General features: G+C 39.3%; 1 protein-coding gene across 3 annotated transcripts in view; it reads right to left on the reverse strand.

The window, feature by feature from the left end:
• LOC143041801 (uncharacterized) overlaps nucleotides 1–23,399 on the reverse strand; it is a 118,908-nt gene that overhangs the window by 88,950 nt on the left and 6,559 nt on the right. For all 3 annotated transcript variants that reach the window (XM_076213871.1, XM_076213873.1, XM_076213872.1), the window contains one exon: nucleotides 8,738–8,935. In XM_076213871.1, coding sequence (XP_076069986.1) covers nucleotides 8,738–8,935 — 198 coding nt within the window. The remainder of the gene's footprint in view (nucleotides 1–8,737; nucleotides 8,936–23,399) is intronic.

Raw genomic sequence — 23,399 nt, forward strand, 5'->3', positions numbered from 1 at the left:
GAGTATGCTGCAACACTATGGACACCCAGTACTAAAAAGAATATAAAGAAATTAGAAAGAATTCAAAGAGCAACGACAAAGATGGCACCAACACTCTAAATTGACATACAAACAAAGATTGTCCAAACTCAAACTACCAACCGTGGAACAAAGAAGAGAAAAAGATCTACTGACAATTTATAGAATTATGAAAGGGATGGAAGTCCTCAACAGAGATGATTTATTGAAGTGGGATAAGAGAAAAACAAGAGGACATGAAAAGAAACTCAAAAAGGATAGTTATAGAAGAGATCTGAAAAAGAATAGTTTCCCACACAGAGTGGTAGATATCTGGAACAAATTGGATGAGGCAACAGTGTGTGCAAAAACTATACAAGAATTTAAGAACACACTAGATGTTGAAAGATATAAAGGTCACTACAAGCATAGCTCTCTTCCCGTATAATACAACTAGGTAATATCCACCACTCTGTGGGGAAAGCTATTTTTTTGTTTCTTCTATAACTGTCCTTTTTTGAGTTTGTTTCTATGTCCTCTTGTGTTTTTCTTATCCCAATTTAGTAAGTCGTCTCTGTCAGTGTTTTATACACCTTTCATAATTGTATGGATGGTCAACAAGTCACCTCTTTCTCTTCTTTGTTGCAGAGTCAGTAGTTCTAGTTTTGACAATCTTCATATGACATTTTTGATAGTGTTCTTTTTAGTACTGGGTGACCATAGTGTCACTGCATACTCCAATTTGGGCCTTATCAGTGTGACTAATATTTTCTTTACCATTTCTTCATCCAAGTAAAAGCCACTTTTATTGATCTTAGCAAGTTATAGGTTTTGCCAACAATTTTGTTTATATGCTTGTCAGGGGACATATCTTTTGTGTGTTGTATTATACAGGAAGGGAGCTATGCTTGTAATGACCCAACTTTGTATCTCTCAGCATCTAGTCTAGTTAGTTCTTAAATTCTTGTATAATTTTTACACATACTATTTTTTCATATTTTAGGGAGTATTTTAGAGAGTTGCTAAATGTGAAGGAGGATAGGGAGGGAAAGGTAGTTGCAGTGGGAAGCGCAAAGAAAACGACCGTGATGAGTGAGGAAAATGGAGGAGAAATAAGGAAAGATGAAGTGAAAGCAGCTGTTAAGATGATGAAAGCAGGTAAGGCACCTGGTCTGGATGGATGCCATGCAGAATGTCTGAAGAAAGGAGGTACAGTGATGGTGGACTGGCTGGTGAGGTTATTTAATGTTTGTTTAAGAGAGGGTAGACTACCAGAGGACTGGAGGAGTGCCTGTATAGTTCGACTTTACAAAGGGAAAAGGGACAAGTGTGAGTGTAGTAGTTTCAGAGGGATCAGCTTGTTAGGTGTAGTTGGGAAGGCTTGGGAGAGTCTTGATAGAGAGGATTAGGAGAGGAACAGAAGGCATAATTGGTGAGGAACTGCGTGGGTTTAGGACAGGTAGGGGTTGTGTGGATCTGATTTTTGTGGTAAGACAGATATGTGAGAAAGCTTTAGGGAAAGGCAAGGATGTTTTTTGGGGGCTTTTATGAATCTGGAAAAGGCTTATGACAGGGTAGACAGGAAGTACTATGGGAGGTACAGCAGATATGTGGGCTAGGAGGTAAGCTTTTAAGAACAGTCAAGAGTTTTTATGGGAGTAGCAGAGATTGTGTTAGAATCAGAAATGGAGAGAATGGTTTGAGGTAAAGGTGGGAATTCATCAGGGACGTGTTATGTCACCGTGGCTGTTCAATTTATACATGGATGGGGTGGTGCAAGGCGTAAATGCAAGAGTAGTGGGTCAGGGATTGGAGATGTTAGAGAAAATGGGGAAAAGTGGGAGATAACCCAGTTGTTGTTTGCTGACGACACTGCACTTGTAGCAGGATCAGAGGAGGGATTTGAGGAAGTTAGTGAGTTTGGGAAGGTGTGTGAAAGAAGGAAGTTCAAGATAAATATGGATAAAAGTAAGGTGATGAGATGTACAAGGGGAGATAGTGGCAGCAGGCTAGAAGTGAATATTAAGGGGGAGAGACTGGAGGAAGTGGATAGTTTCAGATACTAGGGTGCAAATGTGGCACGAAAGGAAGGAGTGGGGGTGGAGGTAGAATGTAGATTGAGAGAAAATGCCTAGGTGGATTTTTGAATGTGTCTGATATGAAGTGCCTGAGAAGTATGATAGGGGTTACCAGTCTAGAACGACTGAGAAATGAGGTGAAGAGGAGAACAGGGATGGAAAGGGAGTTGGGAGATAGGGTTGATGAAAGAGTTATTGGGATGGTTTGGACACATGGAAAGAATGAGTGAAGAAAGATTAGTAGAAGAGGTGTGGAAGGCAGAGGTGGAGGGAGTGAACATGAGGGGACGTCCTAAGATGAGATGGATGGATGGGGTAGAAGGGGCTTTGAGAAAGAGGGATATGTCTGTTGAGGAAGAACGGGAGAGGACAGAAGATAGGAGTGAATGGAAAATGGTTGTGTGTAAATGATGCTGTGATGCATGAAGGGTAGTGGGTGGGGGATGGGGGTTGAGGGAGTATGTATGAGAAATAAATTTACACAACCCAAAGGGATTTCTCCCTGTCTTCTTTTCTGCATGAGGAGACGGAGAGGGGGAGTCACTGAATTAATGAAGCGGCCTTGCTGTGGATGTGCTGTGTCTTGCGACACTGCTTCTGACCCAGGGCAGTGGACAAGATGCAGGGATGACCCATCATCCAGGAGATGCCAAGATAAGAGGGAGGGAAGTGGGTAAAGGGGAGTGAAGTATGTAGGGGATGGAATGGGTGGGAGTGGTTTTTATGCCTTGTCTTTTTGGCTACCTCCCTTGTAAGGAGGAAAAAAGCCTTTGGTATATGTATGTTCGTATTTTTTTGTCCAATTTGTTCCAGATATCTATCACTGCATGGAAAACTTTTCTTTTTCAGATCTCTTCTATAACAATCCTTTTTGAGTTTCTTTTTGTGTCCTCTTGTTTTTCCTCTGTCCCACTTTAATAAATCTTCTCTATCAAGGGCTTCCATACCTTTCTTGATTCCATACATGGCCAGTAGATCTCTTCTTTTTCTTCTTTGTTCCAGGGTTGTTAGTTCCAGTTTGGACAATCGTTGTTCATATGTCAATTTTGATAGTGTTGGTGCCATCTTTGTCGTTGCTCTTTGGATTCTTTCTAATTTCTTTATATTCTTTTTTGCGTTGGGTGTCCATAGTGTTGCAGCATACTCCAATCTTGGTCTTATCAGTTTGACTAATATTTTCTTGACCATTTCCTTATCCATGTACTGTAGTTAAAGGCCACCTTTATTGTTCTTAGTAAACTATAGGTTTCTCTATTTTGTTTATATGCTTGTCTGGTGACATGTCTTTGCAAATAATTACTCCTAGGTCCTTTTCCAAGGTAACTTTTTTTTTTGTACCAACCTTACATTGCCCTCATATTCTATTCTTACTTTTTCCAAACTCCATTATACTGAATTTCTTGATGTTGAAGTTCATTTTCCACTTTTGGCTCCATTTGCAGACTTTGTCCAGATTTCTCTGAAGTGATTCACAGTCTTTCTTTGCACTTATTTTCTTTAGCAGTTTTGTGTCATCTGCAAAGAAGTTCATATAACATTCAACACCTTCATCCATGTCATTTATATATATGGCAGACATTATCAGAGCTAGTACAGAACCTTGTGGGACTCCACTTATCATTTCTTCCCAGGTCAAGTTTTTGTCTCTACCTCCCTCATTTTTCTTCCGTTCAAGTTGTAGTTACCTAGCTGTATTATACCTGTCTTTGTATTTTGCAACATCTAGTTCATTCTTAAATTCTTGTATGGTGTTTGCACACACTATTGTTTCATCCAATTTGTTCCAGACATCCATCACTGTGTGTGTGAGTGTATTTACCTGGCACAATCACCCCTTCATATAATTTCTTTGCATTCATTTACAAATGCCTATTTTTTTTACACTTTTTAATCCCCTAAGGCATTTACTTCTCTCAATCTATAAATTACCTCCATCTCCACTCCATCCTTTCCTGCCACATGTAACCCCAGACTCTCTCCTTTAAGACTTATTTCCAACTCGCTGCCATCTTCTCACCTTGTATACCTCATCACCTTACTTTTATCCGTATTTACCTTTAACTTTCTATCACATACCTTTCCAAGCTCCACTACTCCCTTAATCCACCCTCTGACTGCCATATGCACAGTGTTGTCAGCAAGCAACAACTGGTTCATCTCTTACTTTTCTCCATTTTCTTTAACCATCTCCAGTCCCTTGCCCATTTTCCACATTTACCTCCTGCACCATCCCATCCATGTAAACACTGAACAGCCGTGGAAACATGACACATCCCTGACACAGCCCCACCTTTACTTCAAACTACTCACTCTCTCCATTTCTGATTCTATCACAGGCTCTACTACTTTCATTAAAACTCTTGACTGCTCTTAATAGCTTTCTCCCAATACCATTTACCTGCAAAACCTCCCACAGTTCTTTCCTGTCTACCCTGTCATAAGCCTTTTCCAAATCTATTAAGACCCAAAAACATCCTTAACTTATGCTAAAGCTTTCTAACTTCTCTGCCTCACTGCAAAAATCTGATCCACGCATTCCCTACCTTTCTTAAACCCACACCGTTCCTCACCAATAACTCGCCCTATCCCTCTCCTGATCCTCTCAATTAAAACCCTCCCATAAGCCATTCTAACTACACTCAACAAACTAATCCCTCTGAAACTACTACAATCATTTTTGTCCCCTTTTCCTTGAAAATCAGACCTATACAGACACTCCTCTAGTTCTCCGGCACTCTACACTCCTTTAGACACATAAACAACCTCACTAGCCCCCCGCGTAAGGGGGTAAAAGCCTTTGGTATATGTATGAATGTAAACAACAAACTGAAAAACAAACAAGAATTAGGGAAAATATGACAAGGAGTTGAATACACAGAGGAAATAGACATGGCAGAAATTATGAACAAGCATTGAAATTATGAACAAGCATCGGTGTTTATGAGGGAGAACATACAACTTAGAGATGTCGAGTGGGAGGAGAAAGTCCCCCCTATGAAAGAGATAGAAGTAACAAGGAAAGAAATAATGAATCACTTGAATAATCTCAATGTTAGAAAATTGCATGGACCAGATGAAATGGCAAACTGGATTTTGAGAAAATGCAGGAATGAACTGGCAAACAAAATACATAGTCTAAAAAGCAGTTCGTTGAAAGAAGGAAAAGTTCCAGAAGATTGGAAAAGAGCAAATATAGTACCAATATATAAAGGGGGAAACAAGGAAGACCCTACTAACTACAGACCGGTCTCTCTTACAAGTACAATAGCTAAAATTTGTGAAAGAATTATCAAAATTAGATGGGTAAAGCATTTGGAAAAAACAATGTACTAAATCCAAGGCAATTTGGATTTAGACAGAGACTATCATGCGTCATAAACTTAATGTGTTTCTATTCAAGGCTAATAGATGTAATACAAAAGAGATGTGTAATACAAGAAAGAGATTGTGCATTTCTAAACCTGAAAAAAGCTTTTGATAAGGTGCCACATAAGAAATTGCTAAAGAAATTAGAAACTGCAGGAGGAATACAGGGCAAACTGCTGAAATGGATGGAAGACTTCTTGCATAAAAGAAAAATGAGAGTGGTGATAAGAGGCAAACACTCTAATTGGGATGAAATTAGTGGAGTTCCATAAGGAACAGCTCTGGCCCCAAAAATGTTTACTATATATATTAATGATATGGATAAAGGAATTGAAAGTTATATGAGCTTCTTTGCGGACGATGCAAAAATGTTGAAAAAAGTGAACACCAAAGAAGATTGTGAGTCGCTGCAGAGTGATCTCAATAAAGTATGGGAATGGAGTAGAAAGTGGGAGATGGAATTCAATATTAAGAAGTGTGGTATAATGGTATTTGGAAGAAGCAAAAAAAAAATAGTGGGATCATATAAATGGGGAGAAGAAATTAAAAAAGTAGAAAATGAGAAGGACCTGGGAGTCATGATTATATGTCCCCTGAGAAACATAAAAAAAAAAAAAAAAAAATGGAGAAACTTATAATTTCATAAGATCAATCAAAGTGGCATTTACATACCTGGATGAAGAAATGGTGAAGAAAATATTAATCACTTTGATAAGACCAAAATTGGAGCATGCAGCGACGACGTGGTCACCAAATACAAAAAAAAATGTATAACAAAACTTGAAATACAAAGAGTAATTACAAAATTGGCATTAACACTCAGAACTATCATATGAGGAGAGGCTGGCAAAACTTTAGCTACAGACATTGGAGCTAAAAAGAGAGAGAGAGGAGACTTGATAACTATTTATAGAATCATGAAAGGCATGGAAATTATTGATAGAGAGGATCTAATAAAATGGGATGGTAGAGATACAAGAGGACATGGAAAGAAAATCAAGAAAGACAATTATAGAAGAGACCTGAAAAAGAACAGCTTTCCCCACAGGATAGGTGAGAAGATGGTGCATGCAAAAACGATACACAAATTTAAAAACAACCTAGATAAAACGAGATATGGAGACAGGACAACACGAGCATAGCTCCCCTTCCCATAAAATACAACTAGGTAAATATACACATATATAGCTTACAAGGTAATATAACCCAAGTTGGAGCAATATATGCACTCAAATCTAAGTATTATAACTGGATGATAAGGATACAATCCAAGTTGGAACCATACATATATTTGAAGTTAGGTATGATCAATTGGAGAGTAAGAGACAGGACCTCATGAGCACTGCTCCCATCCCATATACTACAATTAGGTAAACACAATGAAGTAAATGCATATGTTTAAATAGAGAACAATGATGGGCACATGCTTATGGTGGTCCTGCAAGATGAAGAGCAAAGGTGCCCATTTTCAAAAACCCTCTTATTTCCATCAGGAAGTACAGCCCTGAGGAGCTGACACATGGTCTCCAGACTAGGCCCAAAATTTCTATCAACTTTAACTGTATTTCTTATATTTTTCACATAAGAGAAACTGATGACTCACAATTGCTCTCTTCTTCCTACTATTTTTAGTTAGCGACACAGAAACAATACCACATTGATACAACACAGACAACACCACCTAAAACATATATTTCACTAAAAAAGCAGACTTTGAGGTGACTCAATACAGGTCTTCCAGATCTATAAGGAAACTTCAAGTGATGACATTTTCACACTGAATACAAATCAGACAAGAAATAATGGCCTCCAACTGTCAAGACATACATTTAATTTGGAAGTGGGTAGAAACAACTTTGCCAACTGTGTGGTCAATGAAAGGAATAAACCTCCTAGAGAGGCTGCACAATGCAATAAAATTTAAAGTTTTTAGTTCATTTAGATAAACATCTAAGCAATATGCTGTGATGCCTGCCAATTTGGTTTGCTTATTTATTCATTTCTTCTTTTAACTATCTATTCTTAGCATTCAACCTAGTTATGGACAAAAGGCTCTCCTGTCAGTATGCTCTTCCTTTGTAATCCTTTGTAAAAGTCCAAGTTTCTCCCCAGAGATGTAAGTTCTGGGCACTGTTACAGTTAGTGGTGCTGCAGATCTTCCACTTAAACTTGAATGATTCAACATCTCCTCAGAACCTGCCACAAATCCAATGTAATGTGCAGTAGCTTAGTTCTCATGTCCTTACACTGTCATCCACCAATTCAAATTTTTGCCTTGCAGTCTTGTATCTACTTCCCTCACCACCTCATATATATATATATATATATATATATATATATATATATATATATATATATAAATATATATATATATATATATATATATATATATATATATGCAATAAAAACACTAGGAGCGTGTGTTCACAAATGCGTAAATAACCACTAGGAAAAGTAAACTAACGAAGCAGAGCGCTTTCGTGTAATTACATCTTCAGTGCAGATACAAAGAAGGAATTATAAGATGAAGAAACAAGGTACAGAATATATGACATAGTGAAGAGGGCATTCGGAGAGGTAGTGGAAGAAGTACACGTGACGGACGTATGGGCCGTCCTGGTAGCCAACAAGTATGGGACGGTTGGGCCGTCCTGGTAACCAACAGGACGGCCCAAACGTCCCATACTTGTTGGCTACCAGGACGGCCCATACGTCCGTCACGTGTACTTCTTCCACTACCTCTCCGAATGCCCTCTTCACTAAGTCATATATTCTGTACCTTGTTTCTTCATCTTATAATTCCTTCTTTGTATCTGCACTGAAGATGTAATTACACGAAAGCGCTCTGCTTCGTTAGTTTACTTTTTCCTAGTGGTTATTTATGCATATATATATATATATACATTAAGCAAAATGGTAACATCACAAAACCCTGACAAAGCCCTACATTCACCTTAGACCATTCACTCTATCCATTTTCAACTGCAACACATGCCTTACTACTAATGAAAAAAAAATTCTGATTGCCTTCAGTCTTGCCCACTTATTCCACATATTTGCTGCATGATCCACAAAGCTTCTATGCCAATTCTGTCATGTAACTTCAACATTTTACATGCACATCTTTAAGTATTATTAGGGAAGAAATTACTCAATTTTTGCATGGTCTAATCAGAAAAAAGTGAAGAGCCAGGAGGTTTCTTCACCCATGCCTAGTCATCTTGCTTGGCATGAGACATCAAGAACAGGAAGAGGAGGACAAAGAGGAATGTTTGGTTTGCTTTGCAACAACTTACCAGGGGGTGAGGGTGAGGACATTTGCATGAGAAGAGCAATCTGCTGCCTTTCTGACATGGGCATGACCGGTCGACTAGGAGTTCTCACAGCTTGGGTACTGCCATTTTCTTCACAGCCAGCTATCTTTGCTAGTCCTCCCCCACCACCTCCACCTGCAGTGCTACTACTGCTCCCACTGCTTGTGCTTATGGCACCTTCTGAAAATTTTAAAGAAAAAAAGACATAAGTACCTTTTTAGAACAGTATATGCTTTCTTTAAATGCATTTGCATATTTACTACATATATTGCAACAACCATTAAGAGTAAAGTACTGTATACATTAATTCACAACAAAAATATCTTTATATCTTAATTCATTGTTTCCACAAATTTTATGAAGCACAAAGCTTGCAGCACCACAGTGGCTGGCAAGAGTCCTTAAGCCCTCCAACAGACCGTTCTAGAAGAACCATTAGACTTGTCTGTGTTGTATTTGTGTGGGACTATGTCACTAGCTTAAAGAGGTAGGGAATGGGGAGCAGTCACCAATTGTCAGCTCCCCATGTGTGAAAGTCAAAGATATACAGCTGAAGTTAGTAAAAATCTTGGGCCCAGCCCAGAGACTGAGTGTTAGGCCCCCTGGGCTGCATCTCCTTACAGAGATAAGAGGGGTTAATGCATTTTGAAAAGAGGCAGTTTTGCTGTTCATCTTGCTGGTACCTGTTATTGGTCCCAAGCAATATTTTTTGCACAGCCATTCAATTATTGTAACTACTCAGGGGTACATACATACATGCATATACCAAGGGTTCTTTCCCCCTTACCAGGGAAGTAGCCAAAGTCAAAAGGCATAATTCTACTCCCACCCATTCCCGTCCCATCCACCACCCCTCCCTCCCTCTCATTTTGGCTCCTCATGAATAACAGGTCATCGCTGTATATCTCCCACTGCCCTGGGTCAGAAGCAGTTCAGCAAGACACAGCAGATCCACAGCAAGGCCACTTCATTTAATGGGTGACCCACCCATCTCTGTCCCCTCACGCAAGAAAAGAGAAGAAAAGGAGAAATCCCTTCAGGCTGCATCAAAATATTATTCACACATAAGCACTCCCTTAAACCCCATCCTCCACCCACTCCCTTCCATTCATCACAGCATCATCCATAATACAGAGCCATTCTCCATTCACCCCGATCTTTTGACATCTCTTTTCCTTCCTCAACAGACATCCCCCTCTTGCTCAATGCCCCTTTCACCCCATCCATCCATCTCATCCTTGGTCGCCCCCTCATGTTCATTCCATCCACCTCAGAAGTAATACAGTTAAATTATATCCTGAAACTACATTCACCAACTATAAACAAAATCATGCAATCAATATTGTCTTGATTTTCAATAGAAAATATTCAATACATCTCATACAACCATTTACCATGAAAAAACTGAGCATATGTGGACTGGTTACAAGGTGGAAACAGGTAAACTAAGTTCTAGAGTAGATGAGAGAGGTCAAAGATTGCCATGTATTGAAGCAGTGGAGGTAGGGCAACTACCTTAGCAATGGGCAGAGGAGAGAAATGACACAGCACCTCTACAGCAGAGCCACACAACTAAAGCTGGTTTACCCCTACCACTTCATTTGCATGGTGACCCTCCTTCCTCCTTCCACTCATAAGTAATTAAAGAAAACATGGAAAATTACTTTAGGCTGTGTCAATTTATCATCCACTCACATCAATCTTTTGTCCTCTCCCTCCTCTTGTGAAGAGAAATTCCACTTTTACCCAAGGCCCTACCATCCAGAAAGATACATATATACATACATATCCCAAAGCCTTTTTTTCCCTTACAAGGGAGGTACCCAAAAAACAAGAGCACAAAAACCACTCCCACCCATTCCATCCCCTACATACTCCACTCTCATCCACCCCCTTCCCTCCCTTTTATCTTGGCACCTCCTGGGTGATGGGTCATCCCTGCATCTTGCCCACTACCCTGGGTCAGAAGCAGTATAGCAAGACACAATACATCCACAGCAAGGCTGCTTCATTAAATCAGCGACACCCTCTCTCCGTCCCCTCATGCATAAGAGAAGACAGGGAGAAATCCTTTCAGGCTGCGTCAATTTATTTTTCACCCCCCATCCCCCACCTACTCCACCTCATGCATCACAGCATCATCCATACACAACCATTCACCACTCGCCCCATCTTCTGTCTTCTCCCGTCCTTCCTCAACAGACATTCCCCTCTTTCCCAATGCCCCTTTTCCCCATCCATCCATCTCATCCTTGGTCACCCACTCATGCTCACTCCTTCCACCTCTGCCTTACACACCTCTTTTACTAATCTTTCTTCACTCATTCTTTCCACGTGTCTAAACCATCCCAATACTCTTGCATCAACCTTATCTCCCAACTCCCTTTCCACCCCCATTCTCCTCCTCACCTCCTCATTTCTCACTCTATCTAACCTAGAAACCCCTATCATACTTCTCAGGCACCTCATCTCATAATCAAACTCTTCCTCTTTTATGTTCTATGTTTCTGCCCTATGCAGTGCTGTCAGCACAATAACTCCATACAATCTCCTCTTAGAATCCATTCCCAAATGTCTATTTCTCATTACACTTTTTAATTCCCCAAGGCATTTACTTGCTTCTCTCAATCTACATTCTACCTCCACTCCTCCCTTTCCCGCCACATTCACAACCAAGTATCTAAAGCTATCCACTTCCTCCAGTCTCTCCCTTAATACTCACTTCCAATCTGCTGTTACTTTCTCCCTTGTACATCTCACCACTTTACTTTTATCCACATCTATCTTCAACGTCCTTCTTTCACATACCTTCCCAAACTCTGTCACTAACTACCTCAATCCCTCCTCTGATCCTACTACAAGCGCAGTGTCGTCAGCAAACAACTGTATTATCTCCCATTTTTCTCCATTTCCTTTAACCATCTCCAATCCCTGACCCACTACCCTTGCATTTATCTCTCGCACCACCCCATCCATGTATAAATTGAACAGCTAGGGCAACATGACACATCCCTGACATAGTCCCACCTTTACCTCAAACCACTCTCTCCATTTCTACATACATACATACATATACCAAGGCTTTTTCCCCCTTCCAAGGGAGGTAGCCAAAAAGGGAAAGGCATAAAAACACTCCCACCCATTTCATCCCTAAATACACTCCACACCCCTCCCACCCTTCCTCTCATCTGAGCACCTCCTGGATGACGGGTCATCCCTGCACCCTGCCCACCGCCCTGGGTCAGAAGCAGTGTCGCAAGACACAGTACATCCACAGCAAGGCCGCTTCATTTAATCGGCGACCCCCCTCTCCGTCCCCCTTTGCATATAAGGAGAGGACGGGGAGAAATCCCTTCGGGCTGCGTCAAAAATTACTCACACATACTACCTCACCCCCCCGCCCATTCCTCCTCATGCATTCACAACATCATCCATATACAACCATTCTCCACTCACCTCTGTCTTCCGTCCTCTCCCTTCCTTCCTCAACAGACATTCCCCTCTTCCCCAAAGCCCCCTTCACCCCATCCATCCACCTCATCCTAGGACGTCCCCTCATGTTCACTCCCTCCACATCTGCCTTCCATACCTCTTTTACTAGCCTTTCTTCACTCATTCTTTCCATGTGTCCAAACCATCCTAATATTCTTTCATCAACCCTATCTCCCAAATCCTTTTTCACCCCTGTTCTCCTCCTCACCTCTCCATTTCTAATCCTAACACAAGCTCTACTACCCTCATAAAAACTCTTGACTGCTCTTAAAAGCTTTCCTCCTATCCCATATATCTGCACTACCTCCAACAGTGCCTTCCTGTCTACCCTGTCATAAGCCTTTTCCAGATCCATAAAAGCCAAAAAAACATCCTTACCTTTTAATAAAACCTTCTCAGATATCTGTCTTACCACAAAAATCTGATCTATGCAACCCCAACCTGTCCTAAACCCACACTGTTCTTCACCAATTACTGCCTCTGTTCCTCTCCTAATCCTCTCAATCAAGACCCTCCCAAAAGCCTTCCCAACTACAATTAACAAGTTGATCCCTCTGAAACTATTACACTCACACTTGTCTCTTTTTCCTAGGGAAAGTGGAACTATACAGGCACTCCAGTCCTCTGATACTCTACCCTCTCTTAAACAAACATTAAATAACCTCATCAGCCAGTCCACCATTACTGTACCTTCTTTTGAAGACATTCTGCATGACACCCATCCAACCCAGGTGCCTTACCTGTTTTCATCTTCTAACAATTACCTTCACCTCATCTTTCCTTCTTTCTCCTCCATTTTCCTCACTCACCACTCTCATTTTCTTAGCGCTTCCCACTGCAACTACCTTTCCCTCCCTATCCTCCTTCACATTTAGCAACTCCTTAAAATACTCTGCCTATCTTCCTCTTACTACCTTCTCTTCCATTATCATCTCTCCACCTGCAACTTTTACCTCTTCCTTTCTACTTGAATTGCCTCCCCTTTCTCTCTAAATTTCTTTCCAAAAATCTTTTTATTACTTAAGATTTTCTGTCATACTCTTACCACATTTTACATCTGCTCTCCTCTTAGCCTCCTTTATCTTATGCTTTACTTCTCTTTTCTTTGTACACCTCATATGATTCTCTCCTATTTTGTAACCAATCTGTGAAAGCTCGCTTCTTCTCTTTAACAGCATTCTTTGCTTCCTCATCCCACCACTCACTACCCTTCCTTCTATTTCCTCCCATCCTCCTTGTTCCACACACTATCTTTGCACACCTTGTGACTCCCTCCTTGAACCGTCCCCATTCCTTCTCCACTCCTAGTTCTACTCTACCCTTCACTCCCTCTCAACTTCTTGTATTCCTTCTCCTTTTCTTTCTCATTTAAGCAGTTCACTTTAAGCACCTCCCTACCTTCTGTCCTTTTCCTCTATCTCCATCTATCCTCCACTCTCAACTTACCTTCCACCAAAAAATTATCTTATATTCTCCCACTCTCTCCTCTTAGAACATGTACATCCTTAACTCTTCCTACTATACTCCTGGTTACCACTATATATTCCATTAATGCTCTATCTACCAACCATCCATCCACCACCCTCTCCCACTTGTACTTATGCTTGATTTTCTTCCTAAAAGTGTATTTGCTATCATCAACTCTCTAGACACATCACCATCAATTCTTCACAACAACTTTATCCTTGAACTCCACACTTCCCAACCACTCTATTGGCTCATTTCTTACCCTAGCATTAAGGTCTCCCAATACCACTACATTGACATTTCTCCCTAATCCCTCTATGCACTCATTTAAACCCATCCAAAAAGCCTCCCTTTCCTCTACATTCTTCTAACTTCTCACAGGAGATAACCTCAAAGAAAAAAAAGGAACAATTTAAAAAAAGAAACAACACCTAACAGAAAAAGAGAAAAAAAAAAAACATATAAAGCAAATAGAAATATTACTAACAACAAACAGAAAGAAATCTTGGAAAAAATTAGCAAATAAGTAGAAAATCTGATGATGGGCAAATTTTGTGCTGTAAAAGCCATCCAAAACTCAAAAGTAACCTCATGAAGCAGTAGGTGCAACTCAGGATAAAAGGTCTTGGTGTGGCAGTGTCTGCATCGTGGGACCGCTCTCTAACCCAAAGAGCTGGGGCCAAACAACCACAGCACACCCCTGCCACCAGCTTTTATGCAGGTGGCACCAATCCCTGGGAGCAGCTTCGGTTACCCAGGTGGGTACAGTACCACAACCCTTTGTGCAACAATGCACTTTCTCACTTTTTCTGTACAGAGGGGTGATTCTCTGGTGATCATCCCTCCTCTACAATTAGCCAGAGTAGGCCCACCACAAAATACACATGTCCAACATGTTCCAAACCCATCACCTCGAGCCAACAAAGGGTTCAGTTCAATGCAATTCATGCAAAAACTGGGCCCACCTCACTTGAACAACACTTACAAAAACAATACACAAACACCTGGACCTGTTCTATTTGCCCACCCATAATTTCACTTTCATTATCCCACCCTCAGCCTGCATCCTTACCCATACCCCCACCCTTGCCATCCCCTTTCCTCCTGCCCTCCTCTTCCTCCTTCTGACCCTCATCTTAATCCTTCCCACCAGTACCCCAACCTTATACAGCAACCTATAACATTTACAAAACACACACCTACATATTAAAATATAACAACACAAACTCAAACACTTCCTCAAACAACACAACATACACATTGCCACCAAACAAGAAACAAAACTATGACACCGCCAAAAAACACCCACATTTCATAATTTCACCACCATCAGACAAGACTGGACCAACAGCAACAGCGATGGAATCATCACCCTGATCCACCAGACCATCTGATTTGTGGACACAAGTGCCACCATCAAAAACCTCCTCCCTACATTAGACAACACCAGCATCCATTCCCAAATGTCTATTTCTCATTACACTTTTCAACTCTGACGAGTTAAACACCATATGAGGACGGAGCCTTTATTTGTACAACGTTTCACTTATTACAGCTTTTTCAAGTACAAGTTGAGATACATATACTTGAAAATGCTGTAATAAGCGAAATGTCATACAAATAAAGGCTCCGTCCTCATATGGTGTTTAACTCATCAGTCTTGTCGGCAACTGCCACTTTCAAGAAAACTTTTCAACTCCCCAAGGCATTTACTTGCTTCTCTCAATCTATATTCTATCTTCACCTCCATTCCTCCCTTTCCTGCCACATTCACATCCAAGTATCTAAAACTATCTATGTCCTCCAGTCTCTCTCCCTTAATACTCACTTCTAGGTTGCTGCCACTTTTTCTCCTTGTGCATCTCATCACCTTACATTTATCTTCAACTTCCTCCTTTTGCACACTTTCCCAAACTCTGTCACTATCTTCCTCAATCCCTCCTCTGATCCTACTACAAGTGCAGTGTTGTCAGCAAACAACAACAGTATTATTTCCCACTCTTCTTCATTTTCTTTCACCCTCTCCAATCCCCGACCCACTACCCTTGCATTTACCTCTCACACCACCCCATCCATGTATAAATTGAACAGCCAGGGTAACAGGTGACATAACACATCCCTGATGAAGTCCCACCTTTACCTCAAACCACTCACTCTCTCCATTTCTAATCCTAACACAAGCTCTACTATTCTCCTAAAAAGTTTTGACTGCTCTTAACAGTTTTCCTCCTATCCCATATATCTGCAATGGGATAGGAGGAAAGCTGTTAAGAGCAGTCAAGAGTTTTTACAAGAGTAGTAGAGCTTGTGTTAAAAAAATTACAGATGAGAAAACTGAAGGCATAAGCTTTGGCTATTAAATCATTAAAAGTTCATGTTAGTATTTTTCATATAATTAACACATAAGTGAGTGCCATATTCATATGTTGTCCTTCAACTGTACATATTTTTCACACTTAAGAGCACGAATATTTAGTTAGAAGGTTCTATAAGTCAGATGAGGTTAGTTGTATGTGTCCTGGCCAAAAGGAGTGTGTGAAAATCACCAGTGCTGAAAATGTAATGAAGGTGCAAATGCAGCTGGTTCTTGTGAATTTGAGAGATATTTGAACCATATAAAAATGATAAAAAGATTCCTAAAATAGGATTCTCCACATCTGCTAAATTATGGCTATCATATTGTGTGCCTGCTGGTAGTGGAGGGACTCGTTCTCTCTGTGTCTGTACATATCATCAAAACCCAAAATTACAGTTGGCTACATTGGGAGAAAAAGGTATCTCATACAAAGATCTTATGGATTATAGTGTCTGCAGTACAGAAAAAGAAATTTGAACGATGCAAATTTGCAAAGACTGCCCAAGAGGTGTTCTGAACTTTCTTGAGTTGCTTGACAGTGTTAAATCAGCTCCAAATGAAATATCTTACAAGCAATGGGTGGCCTTTGACCATTATAAAAGGGTAGATGAAGTGGAGCCACTTCATGAATACTTATCATCACTAAGCAAGAAAATATCCTACATGGTTTGTCATCATTTTGTTGCACAGCAGTAATCACAGTACTTAAAACAGTTGAAAGAAACACTACCACCTCAGAATGAGGCGGTTATTGTTGGTGATTTCTCAGAAAATTATTTCTTCATTGTCCAAAATGCTACTCCGGGGTTTCACTGGGACAACTCACAATGTACAGCTCACCTTTTTGTCATCTATTATAGTCATCTGAAGACCAAGAACTTAACCATTTCAATGTCTATTTCTTATTTCCATCAATAAAACACAACACTACAATGTTTTACTCATTTACAAAACACCTTATGGACTAAGTCAAATTCAGATGCCCACAACTGAAGGTGTACTATTTTTCGGATGGATGTGCTGGCCAATATAAGAACAGATACAACTTCACAAGTCTCTGTTCCCACAAAGAGGATTTTGGTTTGTCTTGTGAATGGCATTTTTTTTATACATCTCATGGCAAAAATGCATGTGATGGGATTGGTGGAACAGTGAAGAGAGCTAAATTCTTACACCAGAAAACATGTTTCAATTCTGTGAAGAACACTTGAGCAAGATAATAAAAATTTTCTTTGTAACCACATCCAATTTGAAAGATGCAGAACAACAGTTGGAACATCGGTTCCATGACAGTGTGGCTATTCAGGGAACTCAGAAATATAATATATTTGTTCCCATAAACAAGGAAGAACTGATGGTGTATCCCATTTCAAGTGGCATTGTGGAAAAGAAACAAATAAAGAAAGGTCATATTACTTATGAACCTGCAATGGTTGATAATGTAAAATGTGTCAAACCAGGAGAGTATGTTAGCTGCATCTATGACTGTCAAGTCTGGATTGGAATTGTGGAGGAATATATTGAGGAATTTGATTATAGTGAACTTTTTACATCCATCTGAATCTTCAGGAGCAAGTGCATATCATTATCAATCACATAAAGATTCATGTTCAGTCCCAGGACATCATATATTATCTGTCATGAGTTGTCCTAGACTATGAGGAGGCAGCCAAATTAACTATATTTTTCTTCAAAAAGAAATTCACAAAAGTATTGAATATGCCAAAATTGTATCTTATGCTAACCTAATTTATGTCTGTTGTGATTATGCTTATGCTTGTGCATTATATAATGCTTACGCTTGTAAGCAATTTGTAAATACATGGTGTTCGCTACCAAGTTTTTCTTTTTTTTTATCAAAATAAAGGCAATTAATTAGATTAGGAGCTCTAAGTGTGAAAAATATGTACAGTTGACAGACAATGTATAAATATGGTGCTCACTTATGTGTTAATCATATGAAAAACACTCGCGAAAACAAACTTTTTTATGGACTCTAAAAGCCAAATCTTATGCCTTCATTTTTCTCAACATTTTTTTATACCCCATAGATCAAATATTGACATCAAATTTTTGCTAGTGATTTTTTTTCCCAACCTAGAGTTCTAAAAATATGATATTTGGATTCTTTATCTTTTTCCGATTCCAAATATATATACTTTTGTATAACTATGACTTATTACCCTACTTATTGGTTGCCAATGTTAGTGACCTCTCATATGACCACAAAATATCTGAAGTCATATCTCCTGAACAATTGTTCAGATTGACCTTAAAATTTCAGAAATGTGTTTAGAGTCCTCAAACTACCTATATAGCAAATTTCAGCAAAATTGGAGAAATGAGGGTGTCAAGCACTTGTTGATCTGACAGAAAATGCCCCTTTACTCATTCTTTCCATGTGTCCAAATCATCCCAATACTTTTTCATAACCCCTATCTCCTATCTGGGGTATTAGCTGCATGTTACATGAAGTAAGAATCTGCTCAGTAGCATATAGCTGATACTTTAGGGTCTATATGGGGTGCCCCTACAGACCAGAACCACACATAATATTGTCTGTGTCTGAGGAAATATATGTTCATCGAGAAATGATGCTATTTTATTAAACGGTGACTGTCCCTACATTATGCTCTCCACCCTACTCTTAATACTGTCCTGTTTTATATATATATATATATATATATATATATATATATATATATATATATATATATATATATATATATACATATATATATATGTAGCTAAACACTTCAACTGGAAAAGAACCCTAAAATTCAAGGCCTCACATGTAAAAAAATATGACAGTGAAAATCAACAAGAAAATCATCCTACCAGCAGTCTTTGAATAACAGAAAGAAACTAATAACTGTCTTCAAACAATTCATATGAACCCCCTTTGACTATTCTTCCACATAATGGTCCCCAACTATCAGCAAAATAAACACAAACAACTTACAAACAATACAGAAAAAAACACAGAGTAATAATAGGATGCATCAAAACCACCCTAATTAGACATCTCCAAACAAAAACTAAAATCCTCCTTATAGAACAACACATGAAAATATTAAGTACACAGTTCTATACTAAACACCACCCACCCATTTTATTATGTCATAAAAGCACCAGCTGAATATTGAAAAAAAAAACCTACTCAAACACACCTAACAACCTGTACCACACAACCTATCCACACAAAAAAATTTACACATTCACATCACAAAACACAGAAAAATTGCTCTCAAGATAACTAAGAACTCCACTGATATCCTTGCATCCAGGATACCATCCCACATTAAAACATGAAGATTACTGTGGACCATAGTAATGTCACAAGAAATAATGGTTACAAAATAGTCTATAAGAGATCAAACATCAACGAATATATATATTTTTTTTTAATTGCATTGTAAATGTTTGGAATGAACTACCCATTCATTTTGTAAGATCAAATACAATTGACATTTAAAAAATACATACATACATACATATACTAAAGGCTTTTTCGCCCTTACAAGGGAGGTAGCCAAAAAAACAAAGGCTTACCCACTCCCACCCATTCCATCCCCACATACTCCACTCCCACTTAAACACCTCCTTCCTCTCATCATGGCTCCTCCTGGATGGCAGGTCATCCCTGCATCTCACCCACTGCCCTGGGTCAGAGGCAGTGTCGCAAGACACAGCATATCCATAGCAAGGCCTCTTAATTTAATCAGTGATGCCCCCTCTGTCCCCTCATGCAGAAAAAGAGAAGACAGGGAGAAATCCCTTCAGGCTGCATCAAATTATTTTTCAAAAATTACTAGATAAACACATGGAGTCCAAACCCAATCTAACTTATTTCTCAGCATTGTGAGCTCATACATTTAAATTAAATCAGTGGTTCTTAACTGTTTCCACTGTTTACTGGTACATTCCCTTTCAATTCACAAGCAGTCCTGTAAAGACCAACAGGTATGTTCCCATTTCCATCTCCTTTGTATCAACACAGAATAGGTGTAACCATCACATATTCACCTAATGACATCCTCCTTAACCACTTCAGTACAATGAAACCTATGTAGGTGTCATGAGGTGCAAGCACACATGAGGAGGCCAGCATCGGCATCTTGATTATATATTTTTTTGTAGTTGTACAAGCACCCGGCTTCGCCGGACCTGGCTTCGCCAGGTGTGCTTGGCCTACGGCGTAGCTCGCTTCGCTTCGCTTGGCAATATTTCGTAAAGATTCTCTTAGCAATATTTCGTAAAGATTCTCTTGGTAATATTTCGTAAAGATTCTCTTGGTAACATTTGGTAAAGATTCTCTTGGCAATATTTCGTAAATATTTTCTCATTAATATTTCGTAAAGATTCTTTTGTCAGAATTCCGTAAAGATTCTCTTTTTCTTGTTAGCACCACTTTCTTTTTCCATGGTAATATTATTAATGTATTAGAGAAATCTTTTTTATGTTAGTAAAGTGGAGATTCTTTTGGCAATATTTCGTAAAGATTCTCTTAGCAATATTTCGTAAAGATTCTCTTGGCAATATTTCGTAAAGATTCTCTCAGCAATATTTCGTAAATATTCTCTTGGTAATATTTCGTAAAGATTCTCTTGTTAACATTTGGTAAAGATTCTCTTGGTAATATTTCGTAAATATTTTCTCATTAATATTTCGTAAAGATTCTTTTTTCAGAATTCCGTAATTCCGTTTTTATGTATATAGATTCTCTTGGCAATATTTCGTAAAGATTCTCTTAGTGTTATTTCGTAAAGATTCTCTTGGTAATAATTCGTAAATATTCTCTGAGTCTGAGTCAGATGTGTCCCCCGCAGTTAGTATTTCCGGTGATGACTCATTTCCGGAGTAGGAGGTTGGAAGGTTTAGAGAAAAATATTTAGAGGTTGGAAGGTTTAGAGAAAAATATTTTTTTTATGTACCAGCAAAATAATGTTTTTTAAAATTTTCTGAAACTTCACTCTTAATTTCACCATCATATAACGGTAAACTGTCAAACATTTCATCGCAATACGTATACTCATCTGATTCACGAATTGTGGCATTAAATTTTAACACTTTTCTATGAAACTCTTTTAGTGATTCGTTAACATTAAAAGACTTCACATTATCGTAAAATTCTGGAAACATTGTACTATGCTCTGATTTCAACATCTGAAGTTGTTTACAGTTTTTCAACACTACATTTTTAATTATCTTCTTAGTGTTTATCACCCATTTCCAAAAATGTCTCTGTCTTCGTTTCTTAGCAGCAAAAGACTCCGGCATCTTTACACCGCGCCACTGCCCACAGGGCCAAGAATATTTTTATAGATACTTAGATATGAGTTAGCCCTGGATTCCATGAACAGATTTGATCACATTATCTGTGTTTATTATTACTCAGAGTAAAAGAAAATGAATAATTTGAGTCATACTGAAATGGTTAATCACCATAAAAAATTGCACAGGGTAAATTTCCATCATGCTTGACATTCATGACAGGAAGACAATCTGACTAGATGCATAATGTCACCAACTACTAATCAACCCATTGAGTCCCAATGGGTACATATATGCATAACTACCCACTACACAACTAAGCACATTTACTAATACTAAATAGAATATGTGTACAACTCCGTATATACCTGTATTGCTATAACAGTATACAACATGAACATTTGTTAGCAACAGTGACAAGGATGCTTTAGTCAGCATGTTAAACTAAGATCTAGCCTCAGAGAGCTAGGACCCAATGAGCCTGTAAGGGACATGGTTTGGACTCTGAACTTGTGTCATTGCTGCCCTTAGGATATATTAATTTTAGAGGTATGCCTTATTGCCCTCTACCAAGGGATGCAAGCAGATACTAAGGACTGGCCAAAGATATACACTGCACTACATACAACCACCACACAGCACCTTATTCTAGTGTTCCACAATAACAATCCCTTGACAACACAATATTTCTTCCCAAGTGACTTATGGGCCTACCCAGTGGCCCATTCCCACTGGGCAGGCCTACAAGAGAGACATGATGATTGACCCCAAGGCACCCCATCCATCCACCTTATTCTCAGACTTCCCCTCAAGATCACTCCATATACTGCTACTACCATAATCTTTTTGTTAGTCTTTCTTCCCTCATTCTTTCCATATGGCCAAACCTTCCCAATATTCTTTGAGTAACTCTATCTGCCAGTACCCTTTTCTCCCTTGCTCTCCATCTCACCTTTTCATTTCTCACTCTATTCATCCTTGTAACTCCCACCATGCTTCTCAAAACACATTTACATTACTTATTTCTGTTTCCTATACATTCCAAATTTCAGTCATATAGGCAGACCTCTATATATGGGATAGGAAGAAAGCTGTTAAGAGCAGCCAAGAGCTTTTACAAGAGTAGTAGAACCTGTGTTAGAATTAGAAATGGAGAGAGTGGGTGGTTTGAGGTAAAGGTGGGACTTTGCCAGGGATATGTTGTCGCCTTGGCTACTCAATTTATACATGGATGAGGTGGTGCAAGAGGTAAATGCAAGGGTAATGGGTCGGGGATTGGAGATGGTTAAAGAAAATGGAGAAAAATGGGAGATAAGCCAGTTGTTGTTTGCTGACAACACTGCACTTGTAGCAGGATCAGAGGAGGGATTAAGGAAGTTAGTGACAGAGTTTGGGAAGGTGTGTGAAAGAAGGAAGTTGAAGATAAATGTGGGTAAAAGTAAGGTGATGAGATGTACAAAGGGAGAATGTAGCAGCAAATTGGAAGTGAGTATTAAGGGAGAGAGACTGGAGGAAGTGGATAGTTTTAGATACTTGGGTGTGAATGTGGCAGGAAAGGGAGGAGTGGAGGTGGAGGTAGAATGTAGATTGAAAGAAGCAAATAAATGCCTTGGGGGATGAAAATGTAATGAGAAATAGACATCTGGGAATGGATGCTAAGAGAATATTGTATGAAGGAGTGATTGTGTTGACAGCACTGTATGGGGCAGAAACATGAAACATAAGAGGAAGAGAGGAGTTTGAATGTGTTTGAGATTAAAAGCCTGAGAAGTATGGTAGGGGTTACTGAGTTGGGTAGTGAGGAATGAGGTGAGGAGGAGAACGAGGATGGAAAGGGAGTTGGGAGACAGGGTTGATGAATGAGTATTGGGATGGTCTGGACAAACGGAAAGAGTGAAGAAAGATTAGTAAAAGAGGTGTGGAAGGCAAAGATGGAAGGAGTGAACATGAGGGGATAACCAAGGATGAGATGGATGGATGGAGTAAAAGGAGCATTGGGAAAGAGGAATGTCTGTTGAGGAAGGAAGGGAAAAAACAGAAAATAGGGGTGAGTGG

The sequence above is a fragment of the Oratosquilla oratoria genome, chromosome 32 (genome assembly GCF_046742065.1).
Source record: "Oratosquilla oratoria isolate Oo_2021 chromosome 32, ASM4674206v1, whole genome shotgun sequence".
Lineage (NCBI taxonomy): Eukaryota > Metazoa > Arthropoda > Malacostraca > Stomatopoda > Squillidae > Oratosquilla > Oratosquilla oratoria.